Genomic DNA, 21468 nt, shown 5'->3' with positions numbered 1-21468 from the left:
AAGCAGGCTTCCTGTTGAGCAGGGAGCGCAATGTGGGGCTCAATCTCAGGACCTCGGGATCATGACCTGAGCTGAGGGCAGACACTTAATGACTGAGCCACCCAGGTGCTCCTGTTCTGTTCTTCTATATCCTTTTTTTTTTCTTTAAAGATTTTATTTTTAAGTAATCTCTACACCCAACATTGGAAAACCCGAGATCAAGAATCCCATGCTCTACTGACTGACCCAGCCAGGCGCCCCACCACTATATCCTTTTTTGTGCGCTGGATCTGTCAATTACCACTAAAGATATACTGATGCCTCCAAGTATGATAGTGGATTTGTCTATTTCTCCTGCAGTTCGATCAGTTTTTGCCTCACATATTTGGATGCTGTGTTGTTAGCACATATATCTTGGGGACTGTTATGTCTTCTTGGAGAACTGATCCTTTTATCATTATGTAATGCCCCTTTTTTATCTCTGATAATTTTCCTTGTTCTGAGATCTGCTTTGTCTAAAATTAATATAACTATACAGCTTTCTTTTGTTGTTGTTGTTGACAGTGGTGATTCCGGTGAGTGGCTTTGGAGTAGTTTTTTTTTTTTTTTTTTTAAGATTTTATTTATTCCTTTGTCAGAGAGCATGAGTGGTGAGTGGTGAGGAGAGGCAGAGGGAGAGGGAGAAGCTGAGCAGGGAGCTAGATGCAGGGCTGGATCCCAGGACCCTGAGATCATGATTGGAGCTAAAAGCAGATGCTTAACCATGTGAGCCACTCAGGTACCCTAGAAACTTCATTTTTTATCTTTTTTTTTTTTTAAAGATTTTATTTATTTATTTGACAGAGAGAAATCACAAGTAGATGGAGAGGCAGGCAGAGAGAGAGAGAGAGGAGGAAGCAGGCTCTCCGCTGAGCAGAGAGCCCGATGCGGGACTCGATCCCAGGACTCTGAGATCATGACCTGAGCTGAAGGCAGCGGCTTAACCCACTGAGCCACCCAGGCGCCCCATTTTTTATCTTTGAAAAAAAAATTTTTATAATCATGTCAGTTGAAAGATGCTCCTTACTCCCTGTCAAGAACCCAAGTCTCCAGGTCTTATACCATCTAAACCTGAGAGTGAATTCCAAATTTGGTCCTCATTCAGCCCAGGAGTCCTGTTTCCCTGCCCCTCCTCCCTCAGACCCAAGAGTCCAGCCTTCCCACCCCTGCATCCAGCCTCCAGCACCACCTCTCACTACCCTGCAACTTTCTTTTGATTTATGTTAGCACGGTATATCGTCATCTCTTACTTTTTTAAAAAAATACTGTTTTAGAGAAAAAGAGTGCCAGTGGGGAGAGGGGTAGAGGGAGAGAGTCTTCAAGCAGACTCCCCCCTGAGTGTGGAGCCCCAACGTGGGGATCTCATGACCCATGAGATCATGACCTGAACTGAAACCAAGAGTTGGACACTCAACCAACCACGCAGACATCTGAACCATGCAGACATCCCTTCATCTTTTTACTTTAAAATTTTTTGAATTTTTAATTGTTAAAGCCACATAACACAAAATTTACCATCTTAACCATTCCTAAGTAGACAGCTCAATAGTGTTAAGTATATTTATTGTTGTACAATGAATCTCCAGAACTTCTTTAATCCTGCAAAACTGAAACTCTATACCCATTAAAAAACAACTCCCTACTTCCTCCTCCTCAGGCCCTGGCAACTATCATTCTTTTTGTTTCTATGAATTTACTTACTCTAACTACTCTAGATACTTCATTTAAATGGAATCATAAAGTGTGTTTGTCTTTTTATGACTAGATTATTTGTTAGCCTAATATCCTCAAAGGTTCATCCACATTGTAACCTATGTCAGAATTTCCTGCCTTTTTAAAGGTAATATTTCACTGTTGGTCTGTACCACATTTTCTTTATCCATTTATTCACTGATGCACTTTGATTGCTTCTACCTCTTGGGTGTAGTGGATAATGCTGCTATGAAAATAGGTGTGGCAAATATCTCTTCAAGATCCTGCTTTCAATTCTATTGGATACTTAGACCTGCTGGGTTGTATAGCAATTACATTCCCAGTTTTTGAGGGAGCACCATACTGTTTTCCATAGTGGTGGCACCATTTTACTTCCCACCAGCAGTGCACAAGGGCCCTCCTTAATCCCTGTCACCCGTTTCACCCATCCTGCCACCCAGCCCCCCTCTGGTAATCATCAATTTGTTCTCTCTAGGTAGAGTCTGTTTCTTGGTTTGTCTTTTTGTCCCCCCTTTAGTTTTTTTTTTTTCCTTAAATTCCACTTATGAGTGATATCGTATGTTACTTGTCTTTTTCTGACTTATTTCACTTAGCATTATAGTCTCTGGCTCCATTCAAGTCATTGCAAATGGCAAATTTTATTCTTTTATGGCTGAATCATATTCTATTATTTATACACACCACATCTTTTTTTTTTTAAGATTTTTTTAAAAATTTTTATTTATTGACAGAGAGAAAACACAAGTAGATGGAGAGGCAGGCAGAGAGAGAGAGAGGGAAGCAGGCTCCCCGCTGAGCAGAGAGCCCGATGCGGGACTCGATCCCAGGACCCGGAGACCATGACCTAAGCCGAAGGCAGCAGCTCAACCCACTGAGCCACCCAGGCGCCCCACCCCACATCTTCTTTATCCATTCATCTGTTGATGGACACTTGGGCTACTTCCATAGTTTGGCTGTTGTAAATAATACTGCAGTAAACATGGGGGAGCATATAGCCCTTTGAATTGGTTTTTGTATTAATAGTATTATTTTGAACAGTTCTCTATTAGATCAGTTAACCACAAAAAAAGTTAAAGGTGTTATTTTATCTTCATTTATTCCCTTTCATGTTTTCCCTTTATGCAGATCAGAGTTTCTGACTTTTACCATTTTCCTTCTCCCTGAAGAATTTTTTTAAATTTTATTATTTATTTGACAAACAGAGATCACAAATAGGCAAAGAGGCAGGCAGAGAGAGAGGAAGGGAAGCAGGCTCCCCGCTGAGCAGAGAGCCCAATGAGGAGCTCGATCCCAGGGCCCTGAGATCATGACCTGAGCCAAAGGCAGAGGCTTTAACCCACTGAGCCACCTAGGCACCCACCCAGGCGCCCCCTCCTTCATTTTCTCTCGCCTTTATTTCTAAAGGATAATTTGCTCTACACAGACTTTTAGGTTGGTGGGGTTTTTACTTTCACCACTGAAGATTTCACTCCACTCTTTTCTTGTTTGCCTGGTTTGTGAAGAAAAGTCTGATAAATCTTTATCATCGTTCCTTTATAGGTAAGGAGTATTCCTCCTCTGGCTTCTTTCAAAATTTGTTGTCTTTGACTTTCTGCAGTTTAAGTATGATACACCTAGGTGTATATTTGGGTATTTATTCTGCTTGCTGTTCTCTGAGCTTCCTGACACTAATTTTAAAACCCTCTCAGTCATTTTTACTCTAAAATCTTTCTTTTGCTTCTCTTTTGATATTCCATTATGCATATGGTACACTGTAATTGTCCCTCGGTTCTTGGATATTGTCTTTTTCTTTTTTAAAGACACAAGGAATAGCATGGAGGACATTAGAAAGGAAAAATGAAGGTGGGGGGGAAGAGCAGAGTGGAAGACGAACCACGAGAGACTGTGGACTCTGGGGAACAAACAGGAGAGTTTTAGAAGGGAGGGGCTGGGAGGATGGGTGAGCCTGGTGCCGGATATTGAGGACACGGATTGTGTGGAGCACTGGGTGTTATATGCAAACAGTGAATCACATAACACTACATCAAAAACTAATGATGTATTCTATGGTGACTAACATAACACAATAAAAAAAAAGATTTTATTTTTATTTGTCAGAGAGAGAGAGAGCATAAGTAGCGGGAAACAGCAGATGGAGGGAGAAGCAGGCTCCACACTGAGCGGGGAGCCTAATGTGGAGCTGTGTCCCAAGATCCTGAAATCATGACCCGAGCCAAAGGCAGATGCTTAACCAACTGAGCCACCCAGACGTCCCATCTTTTTCATTCTTTTTTTCCCCCTTTCTCGATTTCAGTTTGTGAAGTTTCTTTTGACGTATCTTCAAGTTCAGCTGACTCAGTGTCAAGTCTGTTGATGAGCCCATCAAAGGTATTTAGGTACTTTCATTTGTTATAGTGCTTTGATTTTTAGCATTTACTTTTAATTCTGTCTTAGGTTTCAGTTTCTTGGTCATTACTCATCTATCTTCCATGTTGTTTGTATGTTCCATTAAAGCCCATGGCATGTTAATCAGTTATTCTGAATTTCTGGTAATTCCAAAATCTTTGCCATAGGTGTCGAGTAGTGTTGCTTGCTTTGTCTCTTCATTTCGTGTCTTTGCCTTAGCATGTTTTGTAAATTTTTGTTGCAAGTTGGACATGAATGATCAGTGGGCCTTTAGCATAAGACTTTATCTGCATTAGGTTCTAATGTTTGCTGTAGTTGTGGGTGTTGCAGCCTTCAAGTTCCTCTATGCCTTGTTTTTGTCTTCCCCTTGCCTTTGGGTTTCCCTAGAAACTTTTTAAATGACAATTACTGAGATATAAGTCACATACTATACAATTCACCCATGTTCAACTGTGTAATTCACTGGGTTTTATGTCTTCAGACATATGCAACCATCACTACAGCCAATTTTAGACCATTTTCATCACCTCAAATCACCCATCACCCACTACTACCCTGTACCACCCTATACCACACTCTCAGCCTTAAGCAATCGTTAGTTTTCATCTCTGTAGATTTCTGTTATGGATGTTTCATCTGAATGGAATCATGGAATATGTGGTCTTCTGTGACTTATTTCACTTAGCGTGTTTTCAAGATTCATCAATGTTGTAGCATGAATTGGTACTTTATTAATTTTTGTGGCCAAATACTCCATTGTAAGAATATACCATATTCTGTTTTTCAGTCAGTTAATGAGTATTTGGATTTTTTTTTTGTATTCTTTACATCTTTTATAAGTAATGTTATTATAAACATCTGTGTACAAGTTTTTATATGAGCATGTTTTTATTACATTTGGGTAAATTCTGAAGAATGGGATTGGTGGGACATCTGCCAAGTGTATATTGAACTCAGTAAGAAACTGCCAGACTGTTACAAAGTGGCTGTATCATTTTGCACACTACATAGCACTGTATGAAAGTTCCAGCTGCTTTGCGTCTTTGTTAACAGTTTATATTGTCAGTTTTTACATTATTGAATTATTCTCATATGTACGTAATGGTGGTGATATACCACTACACTGACACATCTTTTCACCTGCTTATTTGGCTTCCTGAGATCATCTTTGGTGATGTGCCTGTTCAAATCTTTGTTTTTTAACTGGGTTGTTTAGGAGCTGGCTCAGTTAGAAGAGCATGCCAACTCTTTATCCTGGGGTTGTGAGTTTGAGGCCCATGCTGGGTGCAGAGGTTACTTAAAAACAACAACAAAAACCTTGGGTTGTTTACTTACTGAGGTTTGGGAGTTCATTATAATATTCTTGATATCTTCAGGATACAAGCCTTTTATCAGATGTGATTTGGAAATATTTTCTCCCTGGCTCCTTCATTCTTTCTAAAGTATGTTTCAAATCATGGAAGTTTTATTTTTCTTAAAAAGTATGATTTATATTTTTTTCCTCTATGGATTTTTTGGTATCCTAAGAAATCTTTTGCCCAATGCAACATTATAGAAATTGTTTCTTCCAAAACTTTATCATGCATATCCATGATTAATTCTGAATTAAATCTTGCATGAGGTATAAGGTATGTCTGGGGCTGTTGAGTTTTTTTTTTTTTTAAGCATGAATACCCACATTTTGAAAAGATTATCCTTTCTCTATTTTATTATTGCTCTGGCACATTTATAGAAAAATCAATGGACTATATAAAGTGTGAGTATATTTGTAGGTAATCAATTCTGTCCCATCAATCTATCTTTGATGCCAATACTACACTCTTGATTACTATCCTGTTTATAAACTTTAAAATCTAACTAATATAGATATATATATATAGGTCTATCTATATATATATATATATATCTATATATATAGGTCTATCTATATATATATAGGTCTTCCAACTATAGCTTTTCATAGTTTTTTTTTTTTTTTTTTTTGTTACTCTGGTTCTTTTGCCTTTCCATATGAATTTTAGAATTTGTTTATTGACTTCTACAAAATGCCCTGATGGAATTTTGATTGGAACTACTTTGTTGTCTATAGTTTAGTCTGGGGAGAAGAACTGAAAATTTAATACTGAATTTTCAAGCCATTACATTTTTCAAGGTCTTTTTGGTTTCTTTCATCAGCATTTTGCAGTTTTCAGCAGATTTTTTTTTAAAAACAGATTTTATAAGAGTTATACCTATTTCATGGGATTTGGTGCTATTATATAAAGTGTGTTTAAAATTTTCCATTTCTAATTTTTTATTGCTAGTATATAGACATACAACTTTTTGTATATTGATTTTGTATCCTACGAACTTGCTAAACTCCTTTACTTCTAGTGGTTTTTTTTTTGGGGGGGGGTAGAGTCTCTGGAATTTTATATAATGTATATAATCATCATCATGTTTTTTTTTAATGGCCTTACAGCACTGGGTAGGGCCTTAAGTATATCTTTGATCTATCCTTATGCCAATACTATACTCTCTTGGAAGAAGCAGACACAATATAATTATTTCCTGAAATTTGCCTAGGACTTGCATTATGGTTCTGCATATGGTCAGTTTGGCAAATATTCCACAGAAGCTTCCAAAAAATGTATTCTGGAGTTGTTGGGTACCTCTTTCTACATATGTCCACTAAGTCATGTTTGTGACTTATCTATATCCGCTCTGCTTGTTCTACTGAAGGAGGTGTGTTAAGATCTCTCACCGTTATCTTTGAGTGGTCCAAACTTTTTTGTAGTTTTGTCCATTTTTGCATCTTGGATTTTGAGGTGTGTATCAATCTGGAGTTGTTATAATAGGTTAACTGGATCACATCAGTATGAGATACTCTTATTACAAGTAATACCATTTGCCTTGAAGGGTACTTTTTTTGAAATTAATGTACTGTACCACCTGTTGACCTTGGAATCCTCCCTCCTCAGTGGTCTTTGAGCTTCTCCCATTGCTTGGCACAGAGTAGAAAATGATGAAAAAATGATACTCAGATGACTGCCATTTAATTTTCTATTTTTCAAATGTGAGATAGCCATATAGGCAATTTTGTATTTTCCCAGTGTTTCATTTTTGCCTGTTTTTTGTCTTTATATAAATGGATGCAAACTATACATTTTATCATTCACCCTCATTTTAGAAATTTATCCATGTTTTCTTACACATTGATTTTTCCCTGCTGTATAGTATTTCATTATGTAAATAACTCCCAGATCTTTTTCAGTCTTACACCTTCAAATATTATCTTCCAAATTTGTTTCTAGTCTTGACCTTTTGAGCTCTAAATTCCTGTAGCCTGCTATAATCTAGACTCTGCTCATCATTTCTACCTTGTATGTAACAGAAATCCCAAATTTAATGATTAAAAGACAATTCCTGATTTCCTAATCCTTCTTCTCTCCCAGATTTCCTCCCTTTTTAGCCTTCTATATCTTCCCATCACACCACTGTTGTGCAAGAACCCAACCAATATGGAAACACATCTGGTTTTATGTTGGGGACAGATTGACTTGAGTGGGGGAAATATGGAGGCATATGATTTAGAGAAAATCAGAGAGGCCAGGGCCAGAACCTGTAAGCCCTGTAGACCATGATAAGGAGTTCACATTCAGTGTGTTAGAGGAAGCTACTGGAGGATTTGGCAAGCAGGGAAGACCAGCTAGGAAACAACAGTTCAAGAGAGTTGAGATGATGGGAATCTTAGAGGCAGTAAAGGAGAAAGGTGAACAGATTTTAAAACTCAGATTATTCTATTTGTAATAGATTAAATCTTCTATTTGCATCTACTGACTTTTCTTCCCAGTAGTTCACTGCCTCCTGTAGACTGTCTGTGTAAGCTTCTATTTTAGAATCTTTCCCCCATGGTAGTCTAATGGGACCTTAATCTGAAACTGTTGTATTTGTTTCTGCTAGGGTTCCAGAATTGTTTTCTTGATTTGTGGTTCCTACAGTAAACACTTAGCATAAACCCATAAATTTACCCATGGTACAAGCCTAGGACTCTGATTTCTCGAGACTTTTTCTGGGGTGATGGACAAATTATGCAAGTCCTATTTGAATACATGAGCTCTATGAGGCTTTATAAAGGGAATCAAGTTATAGCTCCATTTTCTGCTAAAGCCTGAAATCAAGTTTCTTGTCCCTATATAGGATCTCAGCCCCTACATTCTTCAATAGAACTTCACTTCACTCATTTGAGGGAATCTACCACACACTGGCAGGAATTCTGTCTTGAAGTAGGAGGCAATTTTTGTCACCTTAGAGATGATGACTGACACTGATTTGTGTGAATAGCAAACATTTTCTGTTAAGTGGCAAAACTCAAGTTTTTGCTTTATAGATTCACAATGAGTACTCTGATATTTGATAATAGATGTTTCTACAATCAATTTCATTTTAGATTCCACCAGAGCCAGTATGTATTCTGAGAAACTGAGGTCTACCTTTAATCAGGAGGTACAAGATTGTATTGGGATTAAATATTTCTAATTTCTATTACACTCTTATAGTTACCCCACTTTTGCCTCTATTTTATATAGTTGATAGAGTGTTATTAAAAGTGTTTACTTTTGAATAAGCTTATATAACCAACCAGAAGGAATAAGGCTATATCATACTGGTTCAATTGGTCCCCACATGAGAGACTTTTACCCTTGTTACCATTATAATAAGCTCTTATTGAGACTAGAATAGGTTTTGGAGACATGTTTGTGGATATATATGTAACAAAATTTATACCCAGAACCCAAAATTTTAATGTTTCTTCAATGCTAAAAAATTTAAGATTTTCCTATAGAAAATACTACTGATTATTATGGAAAATTTCAAAAAGTCAAAAACACCTACAAGGGAACTAGTACAATGACTATCCATGAACCTATTACTCAGCTAAAAATATTATCAGCATTTTCTGATGCTTGTTTTGTATCCCACATGCACACTTTTTTAAAAAGTTAACTACCATATCCTTATCACATCCACAGAATTAACTATAATATTATATACTCCTCAGTTCAGTTTTCCCTATGTATCCTTTATTCCTAAGCTATACTGCTGTGACTCTAAATGGGTCAATTAACTGAGAACACTTAGTTCTTACCTGTTTAATTTGGAAAGCTGGAATGAGTGATTTAATTTTATACAATTCAAAAGGTTATTTTTTTAATGTTATAGTCACACTAAGTCTTCCCCTGACCTCCAACCCGTCTTTTTCCATTGAGAGGCAATCATTTTCCTGTCTATGCTTGCTACTAGAAATATTTTACTCTCTGAGAATTTAAACTACCTAAATATCTAACCTTTCAAATTGGAAAAAGACCTTTAACTTTTGTGAATTCTTCTCCCCCCCCTTCCTATTTAATTATATACTGTCACCTACATATTCTTAGAAAACATCAGACATTATGAGGTATGTTAATTAGCTGGCTTATGTTAAGGGCAAATAAAGATTTAACTCAGGTATACCCATTCAGCTATTCAGTGATATTACGATGGATGTTCTAGATAAGAGTTTCCTTTTGGTCTTCTACAATCTGAATATAAATACTAAACGGTGAAGAAGGGACGCCTGGGTGGCTCAGTTGGTTAAGCAGCTGCCTTTGGCTCAGGTCATCATCCTGGCTTCATGGGATCGAGTCCCACATCGGGCTCCTTGCTCTGCAGGGAGCCTGCTTCTCCCTCTGACTCTGCCTGCCTGTGCTCGCTCTCTCTCTGACAAATAAATAAATAAAATCTTTAAAAAAAAAAAAAAAGAATTAAACGGTGAAGAAATAACTACTTAGTAAAAAAAAAGTGTTAAGCTTTTTTAGAACCCTTATATCTGAATAATTTTAGGCTTTTGCTTTTTCTAGTGGTATTTCCTACAAATAACACACAGTTGCATATGTTTTACAGTTTCAATCTTACTTTTTATTCTCTGTGGAATGCTAGGTTTAATGTTACAGTATGGTTGTCAAAGCTACTGAAATGTGACAAATGTCCATGTCTAAATGCTGCAGAACAGTATAACTTTAATGATTTTAAACAAAAAAGTTGTTACTTTACAGTTGAGGTCTGATGGTTTTTAAACCGATGCCTATGTGTATGGCCAGCCACAAACCCTGGGGATGTTTATTACCTGTACATGTATATACAAATATATCCCATACATAAATATGCACACAGGCATGTATTAATTTATGTGTGAAATTTATAAAATTATATACATACACATACATGCATATCTATATACATATACCCACCCTCACCATTGAGCTCACTTTTCTAACACTAATCAGCTTCATGCCCAATTATTATTGCTGCCCAGTATAACTACATGATTTTAGTGCCAATACCAAGCACCCTACAGGATGCAGGATAGGTATGTCTGTGCATATAGATATGTGTATTTATGTATGTTGTGTATATAAAGGAATTATTTCTCCCTTTTATGCTTCAGTCATGCATTACTACAATAAACAGTCTTTTCACCATAGGTTTTAGAATTCTAAACAGTGTAAAATCTACTTCTGGAAAACTGTATATGTTCATAGTTACAAAAAATATATTATATATATATGATTGAAACCTATTGAGTACATATGTTCTCTGAATCTGGCTATATCCTAGCCATTAGATAAATTAAAAAAACACCCTATTAATAGGATGTTATGATAGCCTTAAATAGACCATTACCTGTATTTAGAATAGTTGATATATTTTAAAAGTTGACAAAATGATGTTAAAGATTTGAAAAACACTATGCATCTGCATTAAATATATAAAGGTTTTCACCAAGGGCCAGGTTCAATTCATTGTCTAAGATTTTCATGTTCCAAGAGTGACCAATATCAGTCATTATTCTTAAAATTATGGCTCATTAAGGCTTTTATACAAAAAAAGCCCTATTTTTAATCATTTATAAAAACAAGTTCTATTTAAAAGAAAAAATGTACATGAACACTAAAGTACTCATGGATATTATCCTGTACAAAGTGACTATGTAAAGATAAGAGGCTCGTTCCCAGTAAGAACACCTCATGGTAGCACATGTAAACCTGGTTTGGTTCCTCTGCTCTGCAGCTATTCAGCATGTAAAATTTAAACCATTTCACATTAACATTTAAATTTAATACAGTGCAAATATTTGAGAATAACTTGTTCCCCCCAGTGAAACAAGAACCAGCGTTATGCTGAATATTCTTCAGATCTATTTACACATTGAGCTAAAAGTTCACCATAAACTTTGAAATTTGCTGAATATCAGCAGAAATGTAACTGAACTAGCAGCAATTGCATTTACAATATTTGATAGTTACTTGAGAGAATGCATAAAATTTTCCAGGCTGTACTCTGAATCATATTGCTCTTGATCCCAAAGATCACTCAGGTTTTCAAGAATTGATTTCATACTTGCTTTTCCGGAAGTAGAGGTGTCAGCTTTTTCTGCTTTGCCATCCTTAAGAACAATTGGCAGAAAGACAAAATGAAAAATTATGAACTTCAGAAATAATATTCTACTTTAAAATATCATACTTGTTTCTAACACTGCACTCATTCAACAGGTAAACACTTCAAGCAATGCATAAATCTGTGATCTCATAACCTAATTCTATTTTCCCAGTCCTAACAGTTTTATCATTTTAACCTGTTTATTTAGGAAGAATTTTAAGAACATTACAAAGAACTCATTAATTGTGTATGTACATATATTAGATATATAAATCAGCTTTTCTCCCAAGCCATTTGAGAGTTAAGTTGTAGATGTTATGTCTTTTTATCCCTAGACAGGAATCAGCCGGTATTCTTGAGAACGAGGATGTTCTCTTACATAATCATAGTATAATGCTCATTTATACTTAATATATTTATAATTTTTATTTATAATTATAATTATTTATAAACAATTTTATTTTAATTAAACTTAATACTGCTATGTAGTCCATATTCAAATTTTGTCAATATCACAATAAGGCCCTTTACAGCAATGGCTTCTGCTTCCTTGAAGTATCTCCTGAGCATAGTTCTGCTTCTTAAAAGTCACCCATAAGAATATTCTTTCAAAGAGAATAAAAGCTATTTAAAAACAGGAATCCAGGTTTCTTTGATCCTTCTTTTTTATAGATTACATGTATCTTATTCAACTTTACTTACATGATGTGACTGAAGAACCTCCCGCACTGGGCCATCTCTTGGGGACTTACTTACTAATTACTGTTTAAAACGCAGCACCCAGCACCAGACACAATATTCTAAATGTGGACTTAACACACACACACAATACAATGGAACTACTCTCTCTCATATTTGGACATTATAATTCTTTACAGCTCATTTAATTATCTAAGGCCATTTCTCACCATAATTTATACTAAGTTTGCAGTGGATTTTTCTGAACCTATGCAGGACTTTAAATCCAACCCTACTGGTTTTACATTATTACACCAATATTTCTAAGATGTTGTATCCTTTGATTATGGACTGTTATCTGATGTTTTAGTTCCATCATCCAAAATAATGATAATGGCTTCTATTTGAGAATTTATACTAGGTACCTTTTCTAAGCACTTACATATTCTATTTCACTTTATCTTTACAACCATGTAGTGATACCAGCATTTTTATCCTCCCACGGGCACAGAAGTCTCTGAGCAGACAAGTTAATTTGCCAAAGGTCATCAATTAATAGGAGGCAGGGCAAGAAACACAGACCCACATCTAGCTGACTCCAGTGATAGCTGTCTTTTAGTAGGAAAGGGCTAAGAAACCTCGAGGCAGGACACTAAAGAGAGAAATCTAAGAGTTTTATCTGGATATCAAAAATCCCTCAGAGGGTTGTCTCAATAATACTAAAGTGAATGCCTTTTGCTGCTTACCTTAATACTTTCACCAAGCAGTCCTGGGAAGTCCCTGAACACATTAAAGATATAGCAAATTATATAAGTTCTTTACCTTATCAAGAGTAAACAGATCAAGAAGTTGATCTGTCCCCATACTCTGCAAACTAGAATTCTCTTGGCTGATAACAGTATTTGCTATGTTCATCTTGAATTTCTGCAAACCCATTATTTTCTCTTCCAATGTTCCTCTGGTTATCAATCGGTACACGTTAACCACACGTTTCTGAATGACAAAAAGAAGTAAACAACTGTAGCACAAATAAACTGATAAGCTTTGAGGTTCACCAAGTCAGGGGGCTTGCATACTTGAACCAAGTACTTAACAACAACCTAATTAGGATTGGATTTTCTTTATTTAACAGGCTTCATGAGCTTAAAATTTTATCATTTTGCAGAGAATTAAGTATTAGGAAAGGACAGTGTCCAAGTTTCCTTAGCCCAAGTACCTTATTTAATACATGAGGAGGTGGTGCCACAGATTGGGTGACTTGCCTAAGGTCACAACATTTAGCTTCTGAGAATAAACTTAAACCAAGGCTTCCTGGCTTTTTTGGGTAAGTATTTTTCCCAGGGTACAAGTTAACACCTGTGAGTGATGACTTTTTACCTGCCCAATGCGATGGGCCCGGTCCATGGCTTGTAGATCACGCATAGGATTCCAGTCGTGTTCCACAAATACTACAGTGTCAGCGCCTGTTAAGTTAAGCCCCAGGCCGCCAACATGAGTTGTAAGTAAAAGAACATCTATGGATGGATCATTGTTAAACCTGAAAGTATAGATATTAAAAAAAAATATATTAGTATATTTCTAAGGTTTCAGTAACAAACTGGGCCTTTAACATGTAGATACAGAAGAGTTGGGGGGAAAGGCTAGCTCAGTCAGGAAAATCAGAGGATGAGGGGGTTACTACTATTATGCTAATCCTAGAAGATACTGATAAAAGTTCTGACATCTAAGAGCTTCTAGGAAAAAGAAAAACTAACATTATTACCAAGCTACCATTTATTCCATTTTCACCATGAATCAAACGATGGGCTTTTATACTTTGTGTGCATTATGTTGTTATAATAGCTCTATTAGGATATTATCATTGTCCTTATAGATATTACCATTTTTGATAAATAAGCCCAACAGAACATGTCTAGAGTCAGGAGTCAAACCTGGGTTTTTCTACCTGCAAAGCCTCTTTGTGGGTCTCTAAAACTTGTGCCTAATAATCTCTTAGAGATGCTTATAAAAAATGCTCACTCTTATGGTCAGCAGGTCTGGGACAAAACCTAGGAATCTGCATTTAAAAAACCAACGCCTGGGATGCCTGGGTGCCTCAGTCGGTTAAGCTGCTGTCTTTGGCTCGGGTCATGATCCCGGGGTCCTGGGATTGAATTCCACATCAGGCTCATTGCTCGGCAGGGAACCTGCTTCTTTTTCCGCCTCTGTTTATGTGCTCTCTCTCTCTCTCTGACAAATAAATAAGTAAAATCTTAAAAGAAACCCCTACTTTTAGAAAACCCCTAAGGTTTCTCAAGTAGAGAATGCAGAGAACCCTTAAACACTGCACTCACCAATTCTGCCTTCTACCTGGGCCAGCTTCCAATTTGTTCTCAGCAGAGACACAGGGATGTCAGAGATCTTAGCTAAGCCACTTGTTTGTGTCCTCCTACCCTAACCTCCCAAAAAAGATAAGGAGGAAAGTCATTGTCTCTATCTTCTGTTGATGCCTTAAATTTCTTCCATGCCCTTCAGAGTGCCTTCCTAATATTGCCATGCTTTTTCTTTTCTTTTTTAACTAAAACTATCAATTCTATTTTTGGAGTTCTATATTTTAAAATGGGTTTAGTTGGGCTGAATCATACCGTAACAAAACACATGTGTAGATATTTAGCCAACGAAAATGTTTCATGAGGCAAACTTCTATGTAAATAACAACTGACTATAACTTGCTTTCTAAGAGTTTTAGAAGCCACTTACCGTGAAACAATGGAATGCCTCTGACCAGGAGGTATGCTGCCATCTAATCTCAGGTAAGTGACAGAGGGTAAGTGAGGTTTGAGAAGATCATGTTCCACTATATCAAGCATGCTTTTAAGCTGACAGAAGATCAGTATCCTGTGCTGGGCCACAACAGACTCTGTGCCACTCTCTGAAGTGCTGCCATTTCCCAAACCACAGTCCAACAGCAACTTGAAAAACAGAATCAGCTGTTACACAGGTGTCCAATAAAGGAGGCAACCAATCTCACTGTGACAAATACTTCTTGTGGTAAGAAAAGGCTAAGCTCATCTGTCACCTGGGAAGCAGACTGGCACTCTGGGTTGTAATCTGTTAGCCTGCAGCCTCTGGAACTAGTTTGTGAGGTGTTCAGGCTTAGAATTTCCTCATCACCTCTTCAGGAGGTTCTCTGATAGGCCCCTCTCCCCTTTCCTGAGTTACCTGAGGCTCAGTAGAATCTCAATAAATGTTTATTGAAAATGAAGACCTCCAGGCAAATGGTTCATGAAAAGTTATAAAAGAACAGAGTGGGGGTGCCTGGCTGGCTCAGTTGGTAGAGTACACGACTCCTGATCTCAGGGTCATGAGTTCAAGCTCCATGTTGGGTATGGAGCGTACTTAATTTAAAAAAAAAAAAAAAGAAAGAAAAGATAGAACAGTATGAAGAAAACATATCGTAGCAGCTAAATCTGGCAGAAATCAAAATTACAGAAAAGAGAACCAAAAGCATCTAGTGAGATCTGGATTCCTGAGCTTACTACAATATAGTTAGTGACCAGTATCTTTAACAGCAAGAACCATGCTGCTATAGATCTTTTGTATTTCCTGCTACATTATGGTTTAGTGCCTGGCATATAGCAGGTATGACAAATGAAAAAATATCCAAGTAAGTGAACAAAATCCAAGAAAATCATGTGTATATCTGTTTGGGAAACTAAAGTACCCAGTATTTACTCTACTTCATTCCTAGGACCTTAAGATAGTAAATTCTGCCCAAAACGTAAGACCTCAATGCAGGAGGCTTTCTCCTTTCTAATCTATAAAGTTACTCAGAAAACCAAAAGCTCAGCTGGACAAGATAACCAAAAGGGCAACCAGGTAAACTCCAAATTCAGTGTAAAACTTACTATGCAGAAAAAAGTTAACACAGCAGACCTGAAATGCTTTTCTTAGAAAGTCCAGCTTGCAAGGTCTGTCCTTGGCTGAAACAAGTCTTGAAATTTGGGTTTTGAGTCTTTCTATTGTTCCCTACCTGATAAGGATGGCCTACTGTGCTTAAACTGTTATACAAACAATATGATTATGCTGAGACTGGCTTGCTTTCTGGGAGCCTAGAGTTTTGGTATATACTAGGCAGAGAGAATCTACATGATCGGAGCCAATAAAAACTTTGGGCATTGAGTCTCTAATTAGCCCACCTGTTAAGTAATATTTCACATGTACTGTCATAATTTGATGCTGGGGGAAAAACAAATGTTCTCTCTCTTCTACCTTAATAGCCCTTAAATTGTAAATTTTTGCCCTAAGCTTTCCCTCCCTCCTTGATATAAAGTACATAGTCTACTACACCAAGGAACTCCTCCAGGTGGAATAAGGAAAACTGATGAATGTAATTATCTCTATCCCATGCCTCTAAATCTGCAATCATATTACGATCTTTGTTTTTAAAAATCTGGGGTGTTTTAAAAGACTATAACTAGGCGGTATCCAGTATAAAGAATGTGATACCAATGGGAAATTCTACATGGCTTCTTTGTATAAAAGAGGAGCTCTAGATAGTAATTTATCAGAATGTCTGCCATGCACATTCAATTATCTTAGGCAACAATATCAAACCCTACAGATAACCATTCATATTAAGAACATCCATCTAAGACTTCATATTTACCATACAATCTTCCTGATACATTCTTTCAGTGTAGCACTATCTTACTGGATATATGGACATATCATTTGACTAAATATTCTTGTCTGGCAGCAGAACTGATATTCTGGTTTTCCCAATAATGTCTTATAACCTGAGTTTGCTCTGAGAGGCTTGATGAAATCCAAGTATTCTGGCAAAATCTAGTTTGCAGCCTTAAAGAGCTGATTACTAGACTCTAGGAAAATGGTTACCAAGGACCCCTGATAGGAGTGTAGGAGAGGCCAGATGCCTTCCTAGAAAGCAATTTAATCTTGCCCTAACTTCGGTACAGCTAAATTAACCCAGGTTTTTCAAACTGTTCCTCATTTATGGCCCAGAACCATAAATGATACTCAAAATTTGGTGTGATAGATATAAAAGACAGTGAAACTGTGATGCCCTCATTTTGGCCATTATATTATTATTAATCCTGCCCAAGATCACATGAGCTTTACTTACCAGTAACTAATTCATACAACAAGTTTATAGTGAACCTACCATCAAATCAAATGCAACTTCACACTATATGAAATGTTTGCCAAGTCTGACAGAATCTGTAAGTTTTTTAAAACTGACTTTGCTTATTTCCATTAAATTTCACCTATAGTTTCAGTTTATCCTTCCAGTATCCTGAAATTTTAAAATTCTGGCAATATTAGATAATTCTGGCACTATTACTTGCTTATAAACATGTTTCTGTATTTCTAGTGCCAGATTTATTTTATTTTTTATTAATTTGACAGAGATCACAAGCAGGCAGAGAGAGAGGGAGGAGGAGGCAGGCTCCCCACTGAGCAGAGAGCCTGATGCGGGGCTCGATCCCAGAATCCCGGGATCATGACCTGAGCCGAAGGCAGAGGCTTTAACCCACTGAGCCACCCAGGCATCCCTTAGTGCCAGATCTTTAAAAAGTAAATATGACTTCTCCCCTAATTCAGAGAATAGACATATTTTAGATGAAAGCAAACAAGAAAGCAAGCTAGTTCTCTATCCCCTAAGGCAGAAACTTTGCTCTAAATGGCTGAAAAGAACTGGGAAAATAGAAAAGTCAGGTTCTAGAAAAGCCCTCCATAAGTATGGCCAGAAATAATATGTAAGCTGCAGAGTTCCTAAGCATCTTAATTCCAGACACTTCAGAATGACAAGAATCATTTTAAAGTGAGAGATCAGAATGCTGTCCAGACCCTTCTCATTCTTAAGAGCATTTTCAGTATCTTAATAAATCTCTGTCACTTTACTCACAAAAAAAAAAAAAAAAAAAAAAAAAAGAGAGAGAGAGAGAGAGATCAGTTTAAGTAATAACTGCAGGGGAAAAAAATAATGTGCAAAAGGATAAACTAAAAATAATTTCAAGCCTATAATTAAAGTGTAGATGAAATTCAACATTTTTTTGAAATCTAATTAGCGGATCCCTTGACTAAGTATATCTTAGAGCTTCATCTAATATATCAGCTATGTTGGGGATCTGGATGGCTCAGTTAAGCATCTGCCTTCAGCTCAGATCATGATCCCAGGGTACAGGGATCAAGTCTCATGTTGGGGTCCCTACTCAGTGGGCAGTCTGCTCCCCACTCGTGATCTCTCTCTCAAATAAATAAAATCTTTAAAAAATGTATCAGCTATGTTAAGAAATTTGTGAACACTTCATATACAAATTTAGTTTAGTCAAATAAAACTATTCCATATATAAACCACCTAAACACAAAAGTCATTCTTCCTTTTTATGGAAAATGCATCCTTTTATATTTGTATTTAATAATATAAGGATACATGCCTGGATGTCATATGTCATTATTTAACATATTCTATATTAACCAATGTGAAATAAAAAATCTTTCATTAGTTATTTTCAATGAAATTTAGGCCAGAATGACTACAGAAAGAACAATTACTAAATTACTAAAGTCCAGATTTTATAGTAAGCTCTTAATTTCTTTTTTTAAAGATTTATTTGACAGAGGGAGACACAGCAAGAGATGGAACACAAGCAGAGGGAGTGGGAGAGGGAGAAGCAGGCTTCCCGCCAAGAAGAGAGCCCGATGCAGGGGGTCAATCCCAGTACCCTGGGATCATGACCCGAGCTGAAGGCAGCTGCCTAACCAACTGAGCCATCTAGGTACCCCTAAGCTCTTAATTTTTTTTTTTTAAAAGACTGTATTTATTTATTTGACAGAGATCACAAGTAGGCAGAGAGGCAGGCAGAAAGAGAGAGGGGAAAGCAGGCTTCCTGCTGAAAGCCTGATGCGGGGCTTAATCACAGGACCCTGAAATCATGACCTGAGCTGAAGGCAGAGGCTTAACCCACTGAGCCACCCAGACGCCCCCTTAAGCTCTTAATTTTTAAGACAACGTAGAACTAAATGTATTAGCCTTAACATTTTCGTGCTTGAAATTGGTTCTTTTAAAAAGTTTAACCTTTTGGGGGTGCCTGGGTGGCTCAGTGGGTTAAAGCCTCTGCCTTGGTCATGATCCCAGGGTCCTGGGATCTAGCCCTGAGTTGGGCTCTCTGCTTAGCGGGAGTCTGCTTCCTCCTCTCTTTCTGCCTGCCCCTCTGCCTACTTGTGATCTCTATCAAATAAATAAGTAAAAAAAAAAAAAAAAAAAAAAAGTTTAACCTTTTGAAATCTCAGAATTTTCAAAAATTCTGTTTCTGAAAGCTATATACCCAGAAAGCAACATGAGCAAATTGGCAGAGTAGGCAGCTCCTGATAAAACTCAGAGCTCCACACTGATGCACATTACAATCAAACCATTCAGAGAAAGTCCTGAAAGCAGCAAGAAAAGGTGAATTCATCATGTAAAAGGGATCTCAATACTTCTCATCAGAAACCATGGAAGACATTATTGAAGAAAGTGAAAGGATAATCTACAGAATGGGAGAACATATTTGCAAAACCATGTATCTGATAAGGGCTTAATATCTAGAATATAAAAGAACTCTTAAAACTCAAGACAGACTATACAATTTAAAAATGGTCCAAGAACTTAAAAGGCATTTTCAACAATGAGATAGCACTTCATACCTACTGGGATGGCTACAATAAATAAAAAAATGTTGGCTAGGATATCGAGAAAATGGAACACTAACATATTTGCTGATGGGAATGTAAATAGTACAACCACCGTGGAAAAATCTGAGAGGCCCTGAAAAAGTTAAACATAGAATTTCTCTATGATCCAGCAAATCCATTCCTGGTCTACATCCAAAAGAACTGAAAAGAGGGGCTGTTTAAACAGATACTTATTAGCCCATGTTCATTGCAGTATCGTTCACAATAGCCAAAAGGTGGAAACAACCCAAGTGTCCATCAACATATGACCAGATAAATAAAATGTGATATATAAATAATAATGGAATATTATTCAGCCATAAAAATGAAGTACTGATACATCTACAAACACAAATAAACCTTGAAAAATGAAGTGAAATAAGCCAGTCACAAAAGTGCAAGTATTTATAGTAACGTATTTAGTGCAAGTATTTACTAAAGTATATTTAGCGCAAGTATTTAGGTAAATTCATACAGATATCGAGTGGACTAAAGGGCACCAGGGGTTGGAGGAAAGGAGAACAGGAAGTTATTATTGCTTAATGGGTACCCAGTTTCTGTTTAGGTGATAGCAAAATTTTGGAAATAGTGGCAATAGCTGCCCAACATTGTAAATGTAATTAATGACATAGAATTGTACACTTAAACATGGTTAAAATGGCATATCTTATACTATATCTATTTGCCCTTTAAAAAAAGCTAAACCAGACAGAAATGGTACAAATTAAAAAATAAAAGAAATGGTAAACACATCAGTAATCTTTTGGAAAATCAAATTTACCCAGTGTTACAATCAAGAATATGTAACACACATCTAACACTCATGAGACCTACTTACCTGTTTCAAAGCTGAGAGTTTAGGGGCATGTTGGATGTCATGAAGAGAAGAATTCTGAACTGCCAGTTTTTCAGTAGTACTTTTGAACTCTGGATGTTGAGGTGTTAAGACTAATGCTGGATGATTGCACAGTTTACGTAAGTACTGTAATGCCTTCAAGGGGGGAAAAAGTATATACAAGTCCATACATGCCACAAATGTCATGTCTCAGTATCTTTTCCTATTCTATTCCATCCATAGAATGCCCTTTTTCCTATTCTTGCTACTCCTACTCATTCTACAAAAATTAATTCAAATGTCTCATCTGGGATGCCCTCATCAGTGCTTCTTGTGAAGTATATGAGAGCATTTATAGCTTGTATAAATTTTACAGTTTACATCTGTCTCCCTCACTAGATAATGAGCTTCTCATGGCAAAAAGACCCTTTTCCCAGTCAAAGTGCCTGATAATGCTTACAAATGCTTTTGGAATAAGGCAACATTTTCTAAAGATTTCCTAAGGGTTTCTCAAACTTCAGTGTGTACAGAAATTTCTTGAGGACCTTATAGATCTGCAAATCTCTCCCCTACATAGTATTCTAATTCAGCAAAGCAGGGAGAGGGGAAGGTGGAACGAGGTAGTTATATCAATTGGTTAAGAATCAGAACCCTATACGGTCCTT

The 21468-nt window shown here is 36.8% G+C and overlaps 2 protein-coding genes across 3 annotated transcripts in view; one reads left to right on the top strand and one right to left on the bottom strand.

The window, feature by feature from the left end:
* The window catches only part of FGFBP3 (fibroblast growth factor binding protein 3), a 130380-nt gene that overhangs the window by 8627 nt on the left and 100285 nt on the right, over window positions 1-21468 (top strand). The window contains exon 2 of one of the 2 annotated variants that reach the window (XM_082721973.1): window positions 4025-4098. The gene's annotated coding sequence lies outside the window, so the exon portion shown is untranslated. Of the gene's footprint in view, window positions 1-3122; window positions 4099-21468 lie in introns of those variants that run through there. The other variant, XR_014309266.1, reaches the window with a different exon arrangement.
* The window catches only part of BTAF1 (B-TFIID TATA-box binding protein associated factor 1), a 98458-nt gene continuing 87020 nt past the window's right edge, over window positions 10031-21468 (bottom strand). Inside the window, exons 34-38 of the mRNA XM_082721929.1 lie at window positions 20807-20959; window positions 14992-15203; window positions 13630-13789; window positions 13075-13245; window positions 10031-11581 (exon numbers count right to left, since the gene is read on the bottom strand). Coding sequence (XP_082578055.1) covers window positions 11438-11581; window positions 13075-13245; window positions 13630-13789; window positions 14992-15203; window positions 20807-20959 — 840 coding nt within the window. The 3' untranslated portion in view covers window positions 10031-11437. The remainder of the gene's footprint in view (window positions 11582-13074; window positions 13246-13629; window positions 13790-14991; window positions 15204-20806; window positions 20960-21468) is intronic.

The sequence above is a fragment of the Mustela nivalis genome, assembly GCF_964662115.1.
Source record: "Mustela nivalis genome assembly, chromosome: 2".
Classification (NCBI taxonomy): domain Eukaryota; kingdom Metazoa; phylum Chordata; class Mammalia; order Carnivora; family Mustelidae; genus Mustela; species Mustela nivalis.
The sequence above is the reverse complement of the archived record's forward strand: the minus strand, read 5'-3'. Positions and strand labels throughout refer to the sequence as shown.